An 18,208-nucleotide genomic window follows, 5' to 3' on the forward strand; every position below is an offset into this window, starting at 1 on the left:
CTCAAGGTGAGTGACCACACCATCATTGTTATCCTGGTCTTTAAGACCTTTTTTGTATAGCTCTTCTGTGTATTCTTGCCATCTCTTCTCAATCTCTTCTAGCTTCTCTTAGGTTAAATTTGGTCCTAAGTGTTTATTGGTTTTTGATGTTACTGTAAATAGGATTGTTTTGTTTCTTTTCCAGATAATTTATTGTTAGTGTATAGAAATTCTACATGTCTTCTGAAAATAGACAATTTTACTCCTTCCTTTCCAATTCTAATGCCTTTTACTTCTTTTTCTTGCTAACTGCTTCCATACTATGTTGAATAGGAATGGTTAAGAGTGGGCACCCTTGTCTTATTCCTGATACAGGTATTAGAGAAAAAGCTTCCACCCTTTCACCACTGAGTATGATGTTGGCTGTGGGTTTGTCATTTATAACTTTTACTATGTATGTTCCTTCTATTTCTAATTTGAGTTTTTAATCATGAATGGATGTTGAATTTTGCCAAATGCTTCTTCTATACCTATCAATTTGATTTTGAACCATTCTTGCATCCCAGGGCTGAATCCTACTTGATCATGGTGTGTGATCCTTTTAATGTGCTGAATTCAGTTTGCTAATATTTTCTTTAGAATTTTTGCACCTCCAGTCATCACAGATATTGGCCTGCAATTCTTGCAGTGTCCTTATATGGCTTTGGTATCAGGGAAATTCTGGCCTTGTGAGTTTGGGAGTGTTCCCTCCTCTTCAAACTCCTCTTGGAAGAGTTTGAGGATTGGCATTAATCCTTCTTTAAATGTTTGGTAAAATTCACCAGTGAAGACATTTGGACCTGGGCTTTTCTTTTTTGGGCGTCCCCCCCAACCCCCGATTCAGTCTCCTTACTCACTATTGGCCTGTTCGGATTTTCTCTCTTCCTGATTCAGTTTTGGTAGGTTCCATATTTCTAGGACTTTATCCAAGTCTTCTGGATTGCAGTTTTGTTGGCATATAGTTGTTCATAGTAGTTTCTTATGATCTTTTTTATTTCTGTGGTATCAGTTACATTGTCTCCTCTTTCATTTATAATTTTATTGATTTGCCTCTTCTTTTTTTTTCTTGGTTAGTCTAGCTAATGGTTTGCCAATTGTTTACCTTTTCATGGGCTTCCCTTGTGGCTCAGCTGGTAAAGAATCTGCCTGCAATAGGGGAGACCTGGGTTTGATCCCCTGGAGAAGGGAAAGGCTACCCACTCCAGTATTCTGGCCTGGAGAATTCCACAGACTGTATATAGTCCATGGGGTTGCAAAGAGTCGGACATGACTGAGTGACTTTCAATTCAATATCCTTTCATAAAATCAACTCTTAGTTTTGTTGGCCTTTTCTATTGTTTTCCTATCTCTACATAATTTACTTTTGCTCTAACTTCTATTATTATTTTTTTCCTTCTGCTACATTTGGACTTTATTTTTCTTTTTCAAGTTCTTCTAGATAATTAGATTTAAAAACATTTAAGATTCCTTATCATCCAATACATTTAACCCATTTTTGTGTATCACCATGGCTGATGTTTATTTCTCCGTGAATTGTCTTATTCTAAGCTTTTGTTTGATAGCCATTTTCATGTTTTCTGTCTCTGCCTTAGGGGTTGTGCCTTGCTTTTGACTGATTTGAAAAGTGACCTTTAAATTCTAATAGCCATTTTCGCATTCCAAAATATTTAAACAAGTATTATCTCAAAACTACAGCTAATGATTCCCTCCTTTCATGTTTTGTTTTTCTTATTCCTCCCATAGCCACTTCCTGTTAATGATAACGTAATCTGGGATTACTGAACAAAATTTTTATGGAAAAGGGTATCTTTTTAAAATAAAGTAGCTTAAATCTTTAATTATCTTTAACATCGGCAGTGCTTTTGAGCCACATTTAAATAGTTACACTTGCTCCTGTATTTTATCTCCATATTCACCATCAGGACTTCTACCATGCAGCTCTATTTCAAAAGTTTTTATTTTGAATCATCTTTTAGTTATTTCTATCAAATCAATTCTTCAGAGCTTTGGACTCTTCAAAGCCCATATATCAACAAGGATTATTTCTGTGGCTCCACATATGTCCTTTTCTCTTCAGTATATTATATATACTATCCAGTATATCACATTACTGTGTGATACACACTAAGATGATTTTGTGCCTGTGTAAGTAATCTTTTCTTTCTCTCCTTGAAAATCTGTGTTCTCTATCTTTAAAATTCAAAATGTCATCCGAGTATTGAACAATTTTTGTTATTTTTGTTTTGACCACAGTGGGGATCTTTTTATCTGAAGATCAACATTTTCCTTTAGCTCAAGAAAAATTCATTCTATAAATAATGCTTGTCTTCTGTTTGTTCTGGAACTTTCATCTAGACATGCCAATAATCCACATATTGGATGCCCAACCTCTTTTTTAATTTGGCTGAGCTGGGTCTTAGTTGCAGAACGCAGGATCTTCAATCTTCACTGTGGCATGAGCGATCTTCAGTTGCAGCATGCAGGACCTAGTTCCCGGACCTGGGATCAAACCTGGATCCCTGCTCTGGAAGCTTGAAATCTTAGTCACCTGACCACCAGGGAAGTCCCCCAATCTCTGTTCTTAATATCTGTTTTTCTGAAGCTTTAGTAACAAGGAGACCCAAGAACAAAAACAGTTCAGAGATCCAGGTTTGTCTCAAGGCAACAGTATGTACTAAGTTTCTGAGGTGGAAAGAACTCTGAGCAGTCAAGAACAGAAAGGAGATCCTCTGAGGGGAGTGCAGAGGGAGAGGGGTGCTTGATGACATCAGAGAAAACGGTGGGGCCTTGTAGACCACAAGGTTAGTGTTTAAGTGTGAAGAAAAGCCATTGAAGGACTTTAATGAGGGCAGTGACATCATTTCAACGTCAAGTTCATTTTTCCAAGAGGAATGCATTGAGGGGAAGAAAGAAAATGGAGACTGGCTCTGAAGCTCTTACAGTCGGTTAAGTAAGGGTCAGCTGTGGCTCAAACCAACGTGATAGCAGTGCAGAGGTAGGAGGATGGGAATTTCAAGATAATTGTGTATAACAGATCAGCAGGACTTGATAGTCACCTGGATATAGGAATGAAGGAAAAGGTGGAATCACAAATGACTAAGATTTTTGCTTCAATAACTGTTAAGACTTCCAGGGAAGGCTATGCCAAGGGAACCTGCTTAGGAGGGAAAAGTATAGATTAGGGAACAAGCTAAACTGTTCTAACAAAGAGATCCTAAAATACAGTGGCTTATATGAAATAGAAGTGTATTTGTCTTCACATAACAAGCAAGAGGTGAGCAATCCAAGTAGCAGGCTTCTGTCTCTAGGTCTGGAGTAGCTGCTCCAGTTGCCACCATTTCCAGCCAGTGAGAAGGGAAAAAAGAAAGTGGAAGGCAAGTAATTTCCTTTTAAAAGGATGTGACCTACATATGCCCATGTATGTAGGCTCCTCTGACAAATTATCCTCCAGGAGATAAGTCCCCTTACATTCAAGTCCTTATTTTTTCTCCCACATTACAAGGCACTCTTGTTTTATACTGACAAAGAACTGTGAGGATAAGGACATGTTAGCCTGAAATACTGACACCAGCCCAATTTTAGATTTTTACAGAAGTCGTTCAAAAGCTGGCCTTGCTGCTTTGAGCAAATGAGTAAAGCATTGTTCCATCCAATGCTGGGCTGTATCGTGGTTTCCCTGTTGAGTACAGTACCAAGATGTGGCGGGCAGACATGATCAGGCCTCTGCTGACAGGCGACAGGTACCACCTGCTAGAAAAAGAATCAGGTTCTCCTCTTGGCTGTGGCACTAACTGGCTGTGTGAATCTGCTTCTCAGTTTTCTCATCGGCAAAATCGCGGTGTTGACTGAGGTCTCTCTCAGCCGTGACATTCTGTTTTCAATGAGAATGAAAGAATAGGATGCCCGAGGCTAAACATCAGTAAGGAGAACCACTATAGATGTAGAAGCCAGATGGAATGCGAACACTATTTGTTGCTCTCAAAATTTACATGTTGGAATCATTTACTGAAGACAGTAGATTTTTGCTCTAGATCAGAGTTTCTCAACCGTGACCAGTAATTCTTCCCTGTGGGCGGCTGTCCTGTGCGGTCCAGGGTATTAAACTGTATCCCTGGCCTCTATCCACTAGATGGTGGTAGCATCTCACTCTCAGTTGTGACAACCCAAGCCGTTCCCAGACACTGCCAGATGCCCCTAAAGGGCAATAGTGCCTGGCGCTGAGAACCACTGATCTGGATGATTTCCTCTGGGTGTGTGTGTTAGCCGCCCAGTCCTGTGCGACTCTTTGTGACCCCACCAGCTATAACCCCCCCAGGCTTCTCTGTCTGTGGAATTCTCCAGGCAAGAATACTGGAGTGGATTGCCATTCCCTTCTCCAGAGGAACTTCCCAACCCAGGGATTGAATCCTGGTCTCCTGCATCGCAGGCAGATTCTCTACCATTTGAGCTACAGGGAAGTCTTCATTTATCAAGACTTTTTATGAAAAGTGAAATTAAATGTATCGATACAATGCATAATATAGTCAAAGATCTGAGATAGAACTGGTTTCTTCTTAACCATTTCCCATCTGTAATCAATAAAGATTATTCCTCTTAAGAGGAGGTAAAAAAATTACCCATATGAAAAACACTGATAATCAATAACCATTAATAAGCACGATTGATGATGCATAGTTCTACATCTCTCTAATAACCTCTTTGTGTTCTGTCAAGTAGCACTCCAAAATAAAAGTTATGACTTCTCCTATGGCTTCATATTTCTTTACAACAATCACTAAAGTAACTTCCAATTTGGTAAACTAATAACTTATGCCATTTAGTTTTAATGGAATTACATCTTAATCATCAAGCTAAAGTCATAAGAAAATATGACACTGTCCCTTGAAGGTCATCTCAGTCTTCTGATCACCATGTGCCTAATCAGACACCCTTAAATTAATTCCAGCAGAAAGTCTAAGGAATTAATGGGTCAAACTCCTAGCATATAAAGTAGTATGCTAGTACAGTTAAAAGACAATACAGGAGAACATCTTATTTAAACTTTTGATAACAGAACACCACAGAATTGGAAATCTCTGTGAATTTGTTTTCTCCTTTTGGTAACAAAACATTAATACCTTATACTAGTGTGATACTATAAGGTTTAAAGAATAAAATACCAGAGCTACACAATACACTTGAGATAGGAGAGACTGTCCTAGAACTTACAGGAATAAAGTTCCTTAGGTTCCAGGCACATCTAGTCAACCCTCAGTTTTGACTCGAACAACTACAAGTGGGCCAGTTTATAAAGAACCTGTTCTCTACAGACGGCTCTTACCCATTACAAAGCTCTTAGGATAAACATGTTTATACTTTGGTAGAACTGTCACATGGATGCTATAACCTGTATAATCTCTATAATTGTGGGAATTATACAACACTATTCGGTGAAATTTCTTGCCTTCGTTCATGATTTCTTCAGTCTTTTTTCCAGTGGACATACAGTTTTCTAAAAAGTTTGAATCTTCTAAGTACATCTCATCTCCTGAAAAACAATAGTTTAACTTTAGTATTATTTTATAAAACCTTCCAATATATTAGTATTTATTTTTATTCATTTCATGTGTTTGGAACTGACATAGCTATTAAATAATCAGAACTTTTTGAGTTTACTTCAATATATTTGTGTTCTTAATATCCCACCTAACCTCCCCAGTTCTCCATTTTCTAGCCAAGAATTTTCTTTGGGCATAAACTATATGCCCCAAGTTATAAATACTTATAACTGGTACTTTTTCATCCTGAACTGTAATTTTTTATACTAATTCAAGACTCTATTTCATTCAATATAACATTCACCTTGATATCCATATAATTTTGGTTCAATGTGGGCTGCTCCAGTCATCTTAAGGTTAAATTAGAGAAATTATCATTTACACATCAAAACTGCTAAGCTGTCCCACTGCAGGATGAGTAACGAATATTATCACAATTCCGAGAAGTGAGACAAGCAGCTGGTAAGTAAAAGAAATCAGAAAACTCCACTGCAAGGTGCTACAAAACTTCTGTCCTGTACTAACTCAACAATAACTGACCACCAACAAAACTCTCTTTCAATCACATAAGTATAATTTACAAGTTTTCATAATTCAAAATTAAAAGGTAAAAAAGTGAGATAATATTCAAGAAAGAACTCTTGCCAATGTCTAGGAAATATATTTACATAAGTGTATATAAAGTAATATATCCAGAATTTCTGGTTATAATAAAAACTATGAATATCTTATAGAACTTGAGCTTATCTAATTAGTTCCACTGTAGCGTATAAAACATAGATTGTAATTCATGTGTCTGTGTGGGAGAATATTGCCATACAGCCCAGAGCATTAAATGGGAATATCAAGAACATTGGTAAACACAGATTTACCTGGTAAAAGATGGATCATCCCATCAGCAGTGAACAATATGATCGGCATCCATCTTTCCGTTCCTTCTGATTCACGATCCAAAGAAAATTTGTGCAAGTCAGAGAGAGAGGCAAAGTTTTCTAGTCTACGTATTTCGTAGAACTGGGGGGGTGCAAGCAAAATTTCCTTGGATATGAGGCTTTCAATTGCCTCTGATGGAGACGACCACTGTGGAAGACAAAGGTAGAGCTTCCTAAGGTTTCCCCCATAGACAGTGCAAGATTTGAGATCCTTGACTCAGTACTTAAGATCTAACTGAGAAAAATGTAAAAATTAATTCACTGATGTATCTTGCTAGATTCCTCTTAGACAACAAGGAAAGATTCAGTGAAGAAAGCTGGGTTGGTACCCTTCAGAGGTTGATCATTAGGACATGGATCCTGAGAACTAGTAAATAAGCCAGGATAGATCACAACGGGTTGAACTGGAAGAGTTGTTCAGCATAAAAGGCAGGAGATGCTAAGAAGGCAAGGAGGTTCTGATCACTTTCAAAGGAAGACTGAAGTATAAATTCATGGCAGCAGATTGAGAACTTAGTGCCTGTTCATTCCTCCCATAAATGGGAGGGACTCTCAAGGGTCTCTCATTCCTGCCTACCTTGGTTAGGCAATAAGGACATGCTGGTGTACAAGACAAAACTCTCTCAGGCCTAGTAGGGCCTTCAGTAAACAAAATGTAGCACGGTACATGTAGTGTGTTAACAGAGAAGATTTCAGAAAGGTCAAGAGGCATGACTCAGTCTATTGTCCCAGGAGTGAAATAACTGCATTATATCAGCCAGTCAGCACTTAACGTAAGTGACCTCACTGCTGTGCTCTCTTTCCCAAGCTTTCCTTCCTTCCACATTTAGATAAAAAGAGATGATTCAATTAATATGAAATAACTCCCAAAGGTCTTTCTTTCTTTCTTTAACTGCTTTACTGCTAAATATCCACATACACTGGGGAAATTGACCCTCACATCCAAAACCAGGGAGTTGAAATTGATTGCCTTGAATAATTATAGGCCAACAATTTATAAGCTTGTATGAGGAACCTGAGCAACTTGTTAAATCTTCACTGTATGGAGCCTGGCAATCTACGTTTAATAAGCATCCTAGATTCTTCTAAAGTTGGCCAAGGCTACATTTTGAAAAACAAAGCTTTGGTCTTAAAGGACTACCCAATCTCTAAGGTATGCTTTGTCACTTCCATGCCAGTTCCATGGTAACAATGACGATAAAGGGTTAAACAACAGGCATTAACTCAATTCAACCTGTTCAGGTCAGTCCAGACCATAGGCTAAAATAATCTTAATTAACTTATTGTTTATTGGTTACTAGTAGAACACTGCCCAAGATACTTCACGTACTTTCCAATCCTTAATCACTGCAGATGGCGACTGCGGCCATGAAATTAAAAGACGTTTGCTCCTTAGAAGAAAAGCTATGACCAACCCAGAGAGCATATTAAAAAGAAAAGGCATTACTTTTCAACAAAGGTCCATCTAGTCAAAGCTATAGTTTTTCCAGTAGTCATGTATGGATGTGAGAGTTGGACTATAAAGAAATCTGAGAGCTGAAGAATTAATGCTTTTGAACTGTGATGTTGGAGAAGATCCTTGAGAGTCCCTTGGGCTGCAAGGAGATCCAACCAGTCCATTCTAAAGGAAATAAGCCCTGAATATTCATTGGATGGACTGATGCTGAAGCTGAAACTCCAATACTTTGGCCAACTTATACGAAGAACTGACTTACTGGAAAAGACCCTGATGCTAGGAAAGATTTAAGGCAGGAGGAGAAGGGGATGTCAGAGAATGAGATGGTTGGATGGCATCACTGACCTGATGGACATGAGGCTGAGTAAGCTCCAGGAGTTGGTGATGGACAGAGAAGCCTGGCATGCTATAGTCCATGGGGTCACAAAGAGTCAGACATGACTGACTGACTGAACTTCCTGACAGGAAAAGTCCTACACCTTTAAAAAAGACAAAATCCAGTACTCCACTGAAAATCACATTCAACATTCCATCAAAAACTGGGCTTCCTGTGATGGCTCAGTGGTGAAGAATCTACCTACCAACGCAGGAGACTTGGGTTCAAACCCTGACCTGGTGCTTAGAGAAGGAAATGGCAAACCACTTCAGTATTCTTGCCTGGGAAATCCCATGAACAGGGGAGCCTAGTGGGCTACAGTCCATGGGGTTGCAAGGAAGTCAGACAAGACTAAGTGACTGAACAATAATAACAATAAAAAAACTAGAAGACCTCAGCAGAAAAATGGACCCATAACCAGAAGAAAAATCAGGCAATAGAAACAGACCCAGAAATTATAGCGATGATGGAACTGGCAGAAAAGGACATTAAAAATCACTGTTACAAGTATGTTCCATTGGCTCAAAGATGTAAAGGAAAATATGAACATGAGAGAAATAGAAAATGTTTTTTACAAAAATAAGTGGAACTTCTAGAGATGAAAATTACACTGGCTGATATTTACAGCAATTTTGATACTGCATATAACCAGAGAAAATTTGAAAATACAGCAATAAATCTATTCAGAATAAAGCACAGAGGAAAAAAGTTTTTTTAAAAAAATGAACAAGGCATCAGGGATCCACAAAAAATTATCAGGTGGTCTAACATACATGTAATTGGAGTCCCAGAAAATAGGGGGAGGTGAAAAATATTTGAAGAAACAAGTAATTATTAATAAAAGGAAAACTATGCCCATCATAATCAAACTACTGAATACCAGTAATTAAAGAGAAAACACTTAAAGTAGGCATACATATCAAAACCAAAAATACAAACACATTATGCACAGAGGAACGGAGTTAAAATCAAACTTTTCTAAAAGATGATGACCATGCACTAAATTTATTGTGGTAATTATGTTATGGTATATGTAGGTCAAGCCATCATGCTGTCACCTTAAACTTACACCATGTGCTGTGCTAAGTCGCTTCAGTCATGTCCAACTCTTTGCAACCCTATGGACCATAGCCTGCCAGGCTCCTCTGTCCGTGGGGATTCTCCAGGTAAGAATACTGGAGTGGGTTGCCACGCCCTCCTCCAGGGGATCTTCCCGACACAAGGATCGAATCTTTGCCCCTTATGCTTCCAGCACTGGCAGGCGGGTCCTTTACAGCTAGTGCCACCAGCTGTGTGTCAGTTATATCTCAATAAAACTGGAGGGAAAAAAGCAGATTTCTCACCAGAAGATCATGCAAACTGGAAACTAATGAAGTAACATCTTTAAGTACTGGCAGAAAAAGGAAACAAAAACTCATCCTGTCAACCTCTACAGAATTCTACACCCACACAAAATAGCTTTCAAAAAATAAAAGCAAAATATTTTCAGACAAAATTTAGAAGATTCACTGTCAGAAAAACTGAAATTCAAGACATATTAGAGGAAGTTCTTTAGGCAGAAAGATACAGATGTAGATTTAAATCTACACAAACGAACGAAGAGTGCAAAGAACACATATGCAGGTAAACATAGAAAACATTTCCCCCTCATTTGCAGTTTATAACAGAGTAACTGCTTAAAGCAAAAATAATCACTGTATTGTAGAGTTTATAGTAGAAATAAAAGTCAAATGTATGACTATAAAAGCATACATGACAGGAGGGGAGAAATAGAAATATATTACTTTATGGTTCTACTACTACACATGAAGTGAGAGATGTACTGCAAATCCTAAAGCAATTACAAAGAAGTACAGTTAATTAGGCAATAATGGAGATAAAAAGAGTCCGAAAAATACTCAAGTAATCCAAAAGAAGTCAAGAAAGAAAGAAAAACAGTGCAAAGAATACAAGGGACAGATTAAAAAAAAACTAACAGCAAGATAGATTTGACAATAACGCTGAATGAAAATGATCTAAACACTCCGATTGAAATGCAGAAACTATCATAACGGATAAAAAGTAAGACTATATGCTGCCTACAATAAACATACTTTAACTATAAAGACACAGGTTAAAAGTAAAAAATGGAGGAGGATGTACTATGCTATTGCTAATTAAATGGAAGACTGAGCAGCTATGTCACTATCTGATAATAAACTTCAGATTTCATAATAAGGAACATTGTCAGGGATAAAGAAGGCTAGTTCATCATAATCAAAGGCTAGTTCCAACAAGCTTGAACAGTCTTCTGCAACACCTTACAAAGTGAAGTGAAGTCGCTCAGTCGTGTCCTACTCTTTGCGACCCCATGGACTGTAGCCTACTGGGCTCCTCTGTCTATGGGATTTTCCAGGCAAGAATACTGGAGTGGATTGCCATTTCCTTCTCCAGGGGAACTTCCCCACCCAGGGCTAGAACCTAGGTCTCCCGCACTGTAGGCAGATGCTTAACTGTCTGAGCCACAAGGGAAGCTAACACCTTACAAAGGAGCTTCCAAATACCCGAAGGAAAACCCGACAGAACTGAGAATAAGACAAAGCCGCAATTGTTCGTTACCGATTTCAACATTTTCTCAGAAATTGATGAAACAGGTAAACGATATGGAAGACCTAAAAAGACACTCTCAACTAACTTAACCTAATTGACATTTTAAAAAACACTCCATCGAATACAGCAGAAAACACATTCTTTTTCAGGCGCAGAGGAATCATTCACCAAGATAGGCCATATCAGTAGCCGAAAGTGAAAGTCGCTCAGTCGTGTGCGACCCTTTGTGACCCCACGGACTATACAGTCCACGGAACGCTCCAGGCCAGAATACTGGAGCGGGTAGCCTTTCCCCAACAAGTCTCAAATGAAAACGTCTCAAACAAATAATAAAAGACTGAACTACGAGGAAACAAACGGCTGCGGGGACGAAATAAGTGAAAGCGTGGCAACTGCTCAGGAAGGAGCATTAGAACTCCCGGGATCTCCGCCGGCCACCCGCTGGAGAAACCGCGTGGGGAGACATCTTCGAGGCCCTGGGACTGTGAAGCGGGAAAAAGCAGAAAACAGTTCACCAGTGTCACAGCTTTGGCCTGCTGGGCAGGGGTCCGGACCGCGTGGGTCCCAGGCCCGCTCCGTAGCTGACTGGCTATTACGGCCCTGAGGCGGCCTACTGGAGGGTCCGGGGGCGCCTGGGCCGCCTGCCGGGGTCCTCATTCTCTAGCTCCTGTGGGTCCCCACTCCGGGCCGGGAGGACGCCCTACCTGGCAGTCCACCACCTCCACTAAGTCGGGGAAGACCGGCGGCGGCTCGTTCAGGCAGCACAGGAAGAAGGCGGTCTCGAAGCGGCGGCCGCCGGGCGGTGAGAAGGGCGTAATCCAGCCGCTCCAGTCGCGCAGCGCCCAGATGTCCGGAGTGCAGTCGAGCTCCGCGCACAGGCTCAGGAAGTGCCGCGGGTCCCGGCGGACGCGGGCGCGCCAGTCGGCCAAGGCGGGCGGCGGCGCGAGGGCGCAGCCCGGCGCCTGATCAGGGGGCCGGGGGCCCCTGGGCCGCAGCAGCAGCACGCCCGCCTCCTCGAATGCCTCGCGGATGGCGCAGATGCGGAAGGCGATGTCATCCGGTAGCGCCGCCGCGTCCTCGTCCACGGCTCCCGGCCGGACGTTGGGCAGCACCGGGAAGGCGGCGCGCTGGGGCGGCGCGGGACCCAGGCCAAAGCGGGGGGGCCAGTGGTGCGGCGCAAAGAGGCGCAGCCAATCGGTCGAACGGTCTGCCGCCTCCAGCACCCCGCCCGGGAAGACGTGTGCCCTGGGCAAGAAGCCTTGGCTCGCGGAGCGCTGCAGCAGCAGCACCCGGAATCCCTCGGCGAGTGGCTGGGGCCTCGATGGGGCGGCGGGGATCGGGCGCGTCCAGCCCGCCGCCAGCACTAAGGTGGCTGCCCGCCTCCAGTTGCTTGGGCCCGCTCGCACCGGGACACTCATGGCGGGCGGCGGCGCGCGGCTTACGGGCTCGGGGTTCTGGTGCGACTGGAGCTCTCCCGGGAAGTGAGCACGGAAGCTGGCGTCTTGCTAAGTGAACTCCCGCCTCTCCCAGCGAGGCACGCACGGGGCAATCGGTGAACCCGGGTTGTTTGGCCAAGCTGGCGCCTGCCTATAAGGAGGGTGTGGTGCGGACGCAGAGAAGCTCCGCCTCGAATACCCGTGTTCCCAGCCAGGCCCCGCTAGCGGGACAAAGGCTGTCACAGCCACGTGTTAGGATGGCCTCATCTTCCTCTCCCAGGCAGGACACATGGCCTACAGCAGGAATGCTTAGGGTTGCACAATGACTGTCGAGGTAAAAGTGCGATGCAAACCTAGGCCTGGCGACACATACCTGCTCAAACAAAACCTGAGGACTAGGACTTTCTCGATTAAACCAGGAATCGACGAGAGGATATGTTTCCTTTGGCGGGGGATGGGAGGCGGTGAAGGGGAATCCAGGGGGTAGGTGTCGGAGCTTTGCAAACTGACATGAACCCCAGCAATGAGAAACTGACGGATGAACCAGATACCAAAATACAAATTTCACACTGCACAGACTGAGTGTGAAAAGTGCTCCTTGAATCCCAGGACAAGCTCCTGCCTTGTGATCTGGGACATCTTTTATTGTCACAGGCACCTGGGATCACCTTAAGCATTTTAGGCCATTTGATAATTTACTCTTTCATGAAAAGTGAAAGTGTTAGTCACTCAGTTTCTTTATGACCCCATGGACTATAGCCTATGATAGCCTACATGGACTATAGCTCTTCCGTCCATGGAATTTTTCAGGCAAGAATACTGGAGTGGGTTGCCATTTGCTTCTCCAGGGGATCTTCCCCACCCAGGTATGGAACCCAGGTCTCCCCCAATGCAGGCAGTTTCTTTACCACTGAGCCACTGGGGAACGGTTTCTCCTACAATTGCTATTATAGTTGATCACACATTTGTTATGTTTTTGGATGAGTCTACAGACCATGGGATTCCCAGGTGGCACTAGTGGTAAAGAACCTGTCTGCCAGTACAGAAGGCATAAGAGACATGGGTTTGATCCCGGGTCAGAAAGATCCCCTGGAAGAGGGCATGGCAACCCACTTCAGTATTCTTGCCTGGAGAATCCCACGGACAGAGGATCCTAACAGGTTAGTCCATAGGGTTGTATAGTGTCATACACAGTTGAAGTGACTTAGCATAGAACACTTACAGACCATACTCATTGAGCCTCATTTTCAAACTATCATTCTAATGTGGGATGTTTCCTGGGAGAGAATCCAGAGATGGCACCAGCTGTATTTAGGTTGATTTTTTTTGTTAACATCATTTTCTAAAGATGCTGCTGCTGCTGCTAAGTCGCTTCAGTCGTGTCCGACTCTGTGTGACCCCATAGAAGGCAGCCCACCAGGCTCCCCCATCCCTGGGATTCTCCAGGCAAGAACACTGGAGTGGGTTGCCATTTCCTTCTCCAATGCATCAAAGTGAAAAGTGCAAGTGAAGTCGCTCAGTCGTGTCCGACTCAGTGACCCCATAGACTGTAGCCCACCAGGCTCCTCCATCCATGGGATTTTCCAGGCGAGAGTACTGGAGTGAGGTGCCATTGCCTTCTCCATCTAAAGACGCAAATACATGTATATTGACCACATCCCAGAAACAGGACCACATGTTTAGAAAAACACACAGAGGGCAAGGGAGCACACATATACTGGCAGACTGGGGTTTGGGGAGGTGGAGTCTGCCAAATTTCATCCATCTCAAGTCTCTTAATCCACAGTTGGGGACCTTTCCCTTATCTGCTTTCCCACTACATTCGGCTGTCTGCTCTGAGACAATCATTTCACAATCTATTGTAGAGATCAGGGTGGTACCCTGGAGCCTATGTTTTTACCAATCCCCAACCATCCAGGTCATTTCAGTGCTTTGAGCCATAGGAAGCCGTAAACAGTGGTAACATGATTAAGTTTGTATCTTCAAAGGTCACGCTGACAACAGCATGATGATTCAGTTGGATGGAGCTGTTCTGGAACCCCATGGAATGTGCTGGGGAAGCAATAATGAGGGTCTGAACTAGGAGAGTGGCTGTGAAGAGGGGGAGAGGTGGCGAGAGGGAATGATTTATTAGAGAGTATTTAGGAGGTAGAACTGTTGAATATGCAGAGCAAGGGAGAGGAAGGAATTAAAGGTTTATCTTGGGAGATTGGAAACTCAGTAGCTTCAAACAGTAAGCATTTACTATCTCACAGTTCCTGTGGATCAAGAGCATCTTCGCTGGGTGATTCTGTCTCAGTATCTCCCATGAGACTGTGGTCAGCATGTCAACCAGGATTTGATTAGGGGCTGGCGGATCCATTTCTACAATAGCTTGTTCATATGACTGTTGTCTAGAGGCCTCAGTTCCTCACCACATTGGCCTCTCCACAGGGCTGCCTGGGTGTCTTCAAGACTTACTTGGTAATCAGTGATTCAGAAGAGAGGAGGGAAGAAGGCATGAAGGGAAGAAGTAAGAAGTTACTTAGCTACAGAAGTCACACTTCACCACTTCCACAGTATCCTATTGTGACGCTGGTCAGCTCTATTCTGTATGGGAGGGGACCGCATAAAAACACCAGGAGGTAGGGATCGTTGGTGGTCATCTTGGAGGCTAGCTACAACGGTGGATAAAAAACCATCTAAGCATTAGGAGAAAAAAGGTAAATTCCTCTGTAGTCTTTGACTCAAAATCTAGAAGCATAAGGGAAAACATTGATCAATTTGACACATGATGCATATTTATAACTTTATTATGACAACAGATACCATAAGTAAGTCCACGATGCAATAAACAGAAAATTATTGCGTTTCACAAAGGATTGAGAGAAAAAATGGAGAAGAAAAAAACCTCATGGGACTTCCCTACTGCTCCAGTGGTTGAGACCACCGAGTGGTCCGCCTTCCAAGGCAATGGACTCATGTTCAGTCCCTGGTCCAGGAAACTAACACCCTACATACCACACAGCAACTAAGCCTTCGAGCTATACGTAGAGAGAAGCCTGTGTGCCGCAACTAAGATTGAAAGCCGCCAAAAAAGTAAATATTAAGAAAGAAAAAACCTCCAATTGTGTAGTGGGCAAGAGATATGGAAAGACTGTTCACTGTGATCTGTATGTTTAAGGTCACACATGCAGCAAGGGTTGGAATGTCTCCAGGCCTATCGGCACATCCTCCGCATGCCCTGCCTGGCGCTGTTCTGCCAAGAGCATGGTGTTCTACCCCAGGCCTGACAGTAAGTGTACACTACTACTAAGTCACTTCAATCGTGTCTGACTCTGCATGACCGCATAGACGGCAGCCCACCAGGCTCCCCCGTCCCTGGGATTCTCAAGGCAAGAACGCTGGAGTGGGTTGCCATTTCCTTCTCCAATGTATGAAAGTGAAAAGTGAAAGTGAAGTCGCTCAGTCGTGTCCGACTGTTGGAGACCCCATGGACTGCAGCCTTCCAGGCTCCTCCGTCCATGGGATTTTCCAGGCAAGAGTACTGGAGTGGGGTGCCATTGCCTTCTCCAGTAATATCACAGTGACCTGAATATGCCTATAATTTTTTTTTTAAGTAAATTTTCTCAGAGCCAACCAGTTAGAGTCTTGTAGAAGAGAAATTCACCAAGGTAACCCAGAACTGGACACAGGTAATTGGCCACAAACCCAACAATTGAATTGATTTCTAAAACTAGTATAGGATCAGGCCTATGATAGAAAAGCATTTGACTTATATGTAAAGGTCTAAGAAGTCAAGAAAACATAAATGATCATACGAATCAGGTCCAGCACCTTGGGGAAGCTGTCTACCTCTGATGTTGTCGTCTTCTCATCCTGGTGTAGTGTAGTTTCTCCTGATAAAAAATGTCCTTCCATCCAGGTTGGAGACAGTCCCTTAAATTATGTCTTTTTCTAATCCTGGTTGCAGGTCATGAGATATCTGATCTTCATTCAAAGATAAATTACTGAGATGAGCTTCAGAAATAAACTTAGGGTGTTCTTTAAGAATTCAATTAAATTTTACATTAATATCACATAACAGCAAAGAACTATCTAAGAGATGAGTCTTACTAGATGCAGACCTCCATTAACAAACTTGGATTTAACATTTTTTGAAATATCTTTTTCTCCCTAGAGTTACCCTCATTTTTATCAAATATAACCAAATTAAGGTGAGTTTGTTTGCAAAATAAGTCTGTTCTCACTAATTTTGGTCTGATGATTTATGTAACCATAATTGATTATAGACTTTTTATTTTGCTGAAACATTTATAGAGTCTCAGACTGACATTTTAAAATAAAACAGGGCTGGGAAACTCACACCAAAGGCTTGTCACAGATTTTGCCTAACAAATCTAGGTGAATTCTTCCCTTTTTAAGGTCTCAAAAATTTCTTGAGATTTTTGAACCCGTGAGATAAACTTCCTAACTCATCTGATAAACTTACTGGAAACCTAAGAATTTCCAATTTTTGGAGGAGTCAGATAGAAAATATAATTGTTTTGTTTATAACGTTTAATTTTACCAAAGTATTGCCATAATTAGTTTGAGAGGAAAGTTTTCCTTACTCCCTGAAAACATAAGATTCAAACCTGTAATTTTTCAGATAGAAACCATGAAAGTTATAATCATATTCGCCGGTTCATTCAGTCCTTTTGTTAACGTTTGTGAAGTCATCAGGTTTTCCATTAGAATACCAGGACGTATTAGAATGTTAAGAACTCCATATAATTTCTAGGATATCTGTATTAGTAATTTTACCATATATTATAACATGAGTGGATTTATTACTCATTTGATAGTCTTTTTCATGCAATTTAACCAACCAAATAAACACAGTTTAATCTCTCTCTTTGGGATGTTTCAGGGGCCCTCTGAAGTACCCCAAAGTTAGCTAGAGGTCAAAAGAACTTCAAAAGAATTCGATTTAGGAAGTTTTATCAAAAAGATCAATCAAAAGGGTTTAGAACTTTGATCAGATTTAGTCGATGGGTATATCATTTAGCTTGTCGATATGTCACGATGGGAGTAAATACCAAGGCTCAAGGTCTAGTGAAAGTCAGCTCTGCCATCTTGGACCTAGTTGGTTCTAACCAGTTTTTTTATGGCTGTGTCATTCCTAACAAAATCAATTTATCTAACTAATTGTAATCCCATTTTAGAAAATCCGGATCATGCATAACTCTTTTTAGTATTTTTCATACCTTTTTTTTTTTTTTAACTGAAAGCACACTTCCTACTTTGCTACACTTTGCAGGAAGTGTACACAGCCATCCCCTATTAGAGTTGGCGCTGTTCTGCCAGGAGCATAGTATTCTGCCCCAGGCCTGACAGTAAGTGTACACAAGCCATCCCCTATTAGAGTTGGCAGTCCCCATGTGCCATGTGATCACAAGAGATGAGTCACTTTGTTTATGACAATGGTTGCTTACTGTAGAGGACACTTGACTCTCGGTTCTTATGTTTCATTTGTCTGATCCTCCCCAGCTATCTTTATTATAATACATGTCCTCATTTGATTTATCATGACAGACCTGATCCTGAAAGAAAAAAAAAAAAAAAGACTTCCCAAACATGTCATGCTGTTTGTTACCCATAGCTATCTACTTCAGTGAGCCTGAATTCACTTCTGTTGTTTGTTATTTATCAGGTTTTTCCATGGGAAAAGAAAGGAAGAGCCTATGCGTGGCTAGCCATGGAGAGATGACTTCAGCTTGGAGAATCAACCAGGGGCAGGAGAGTGTGTTCAGCCTGCCGGGAAATGAAGACGTCATTGTGATTAAATGAGATTCACCTGTGAATGACCGGCACCATCCAGTGCACCAAGAATCACCACATAA

General features: G+C 42.0%; 1 protein-coding gene across 1 annotated transcript; it reads right to left on the reverse strand.

Moving 5' to 3' along the window:
* Positions 1-1,572: 1,572 nt before the first annotated feature.
* Positions 1,573-12,533, reverse strand: NUDT19 (nudix hydrolase 19). Its single transcript, XM_040253855.1, has 3 exons — positions 11,613-12,533; positions 6,428-6,635; positions 1,573-5,545 (listed from the first exon to the last, which is right to left on the reverse strand). The coding sequence occupies exons 1-3, from the start codon at positions 12,324-12,326 to the stop codon at positions 5,322-5,324; spliced, it is 1,146 nt and encodes a 381-aa protein (XP_040109789.1). The 5' UTR covers positions 12,327-12,533; the 3' UTR covers positions 1,573-5,321.
* Between the last annotated feature and the right edge of the window lie 5,675 nt (positions 12,534-18,208).

This window comes from Oryx dammah, unplaced genomic scaffold (assembly GCF_014754425.2).
Source record: "Oryx dammah isolate SB20612 unplaced genomic scaffold, SCBI_Odam_1.1 HiC_scaffold_13, whole genome shotgun sequence".
In the NCBI taxonomy this organism is placed as follows: domain Eukaryota; kingdom Metazoa; phylum Chordata; class Mammalia; order Artiodactyla; family Bovidae; genus Oryx; species Oryx dammah.

Bases quoted from the DNA above. Each gene is read 5' to 3' on its own strand.
- NUDT19 (XM_040253855.1), bottom strand. From the start codon at position 12,326: ATGAGTGTCCCGGTGCGAGCGGGCCCAAGCAACTGGAGGCGGGCAGCC. The intron at 6,636-11,612 runs GTAGGGCGTCCT...TGTCTTCCACAG, and splicing joins TGGAGGTGGTGGACTGCCAG to TGGTCGTCTCCATCAGAGGC. The intron at 5,546-6,427 runs GTAAATCTGTGT...ATTGTTTTTCAG, and splicing joins GATGATCCATCTTTTACCAG to GAGATGAGATGTACTTAGAA.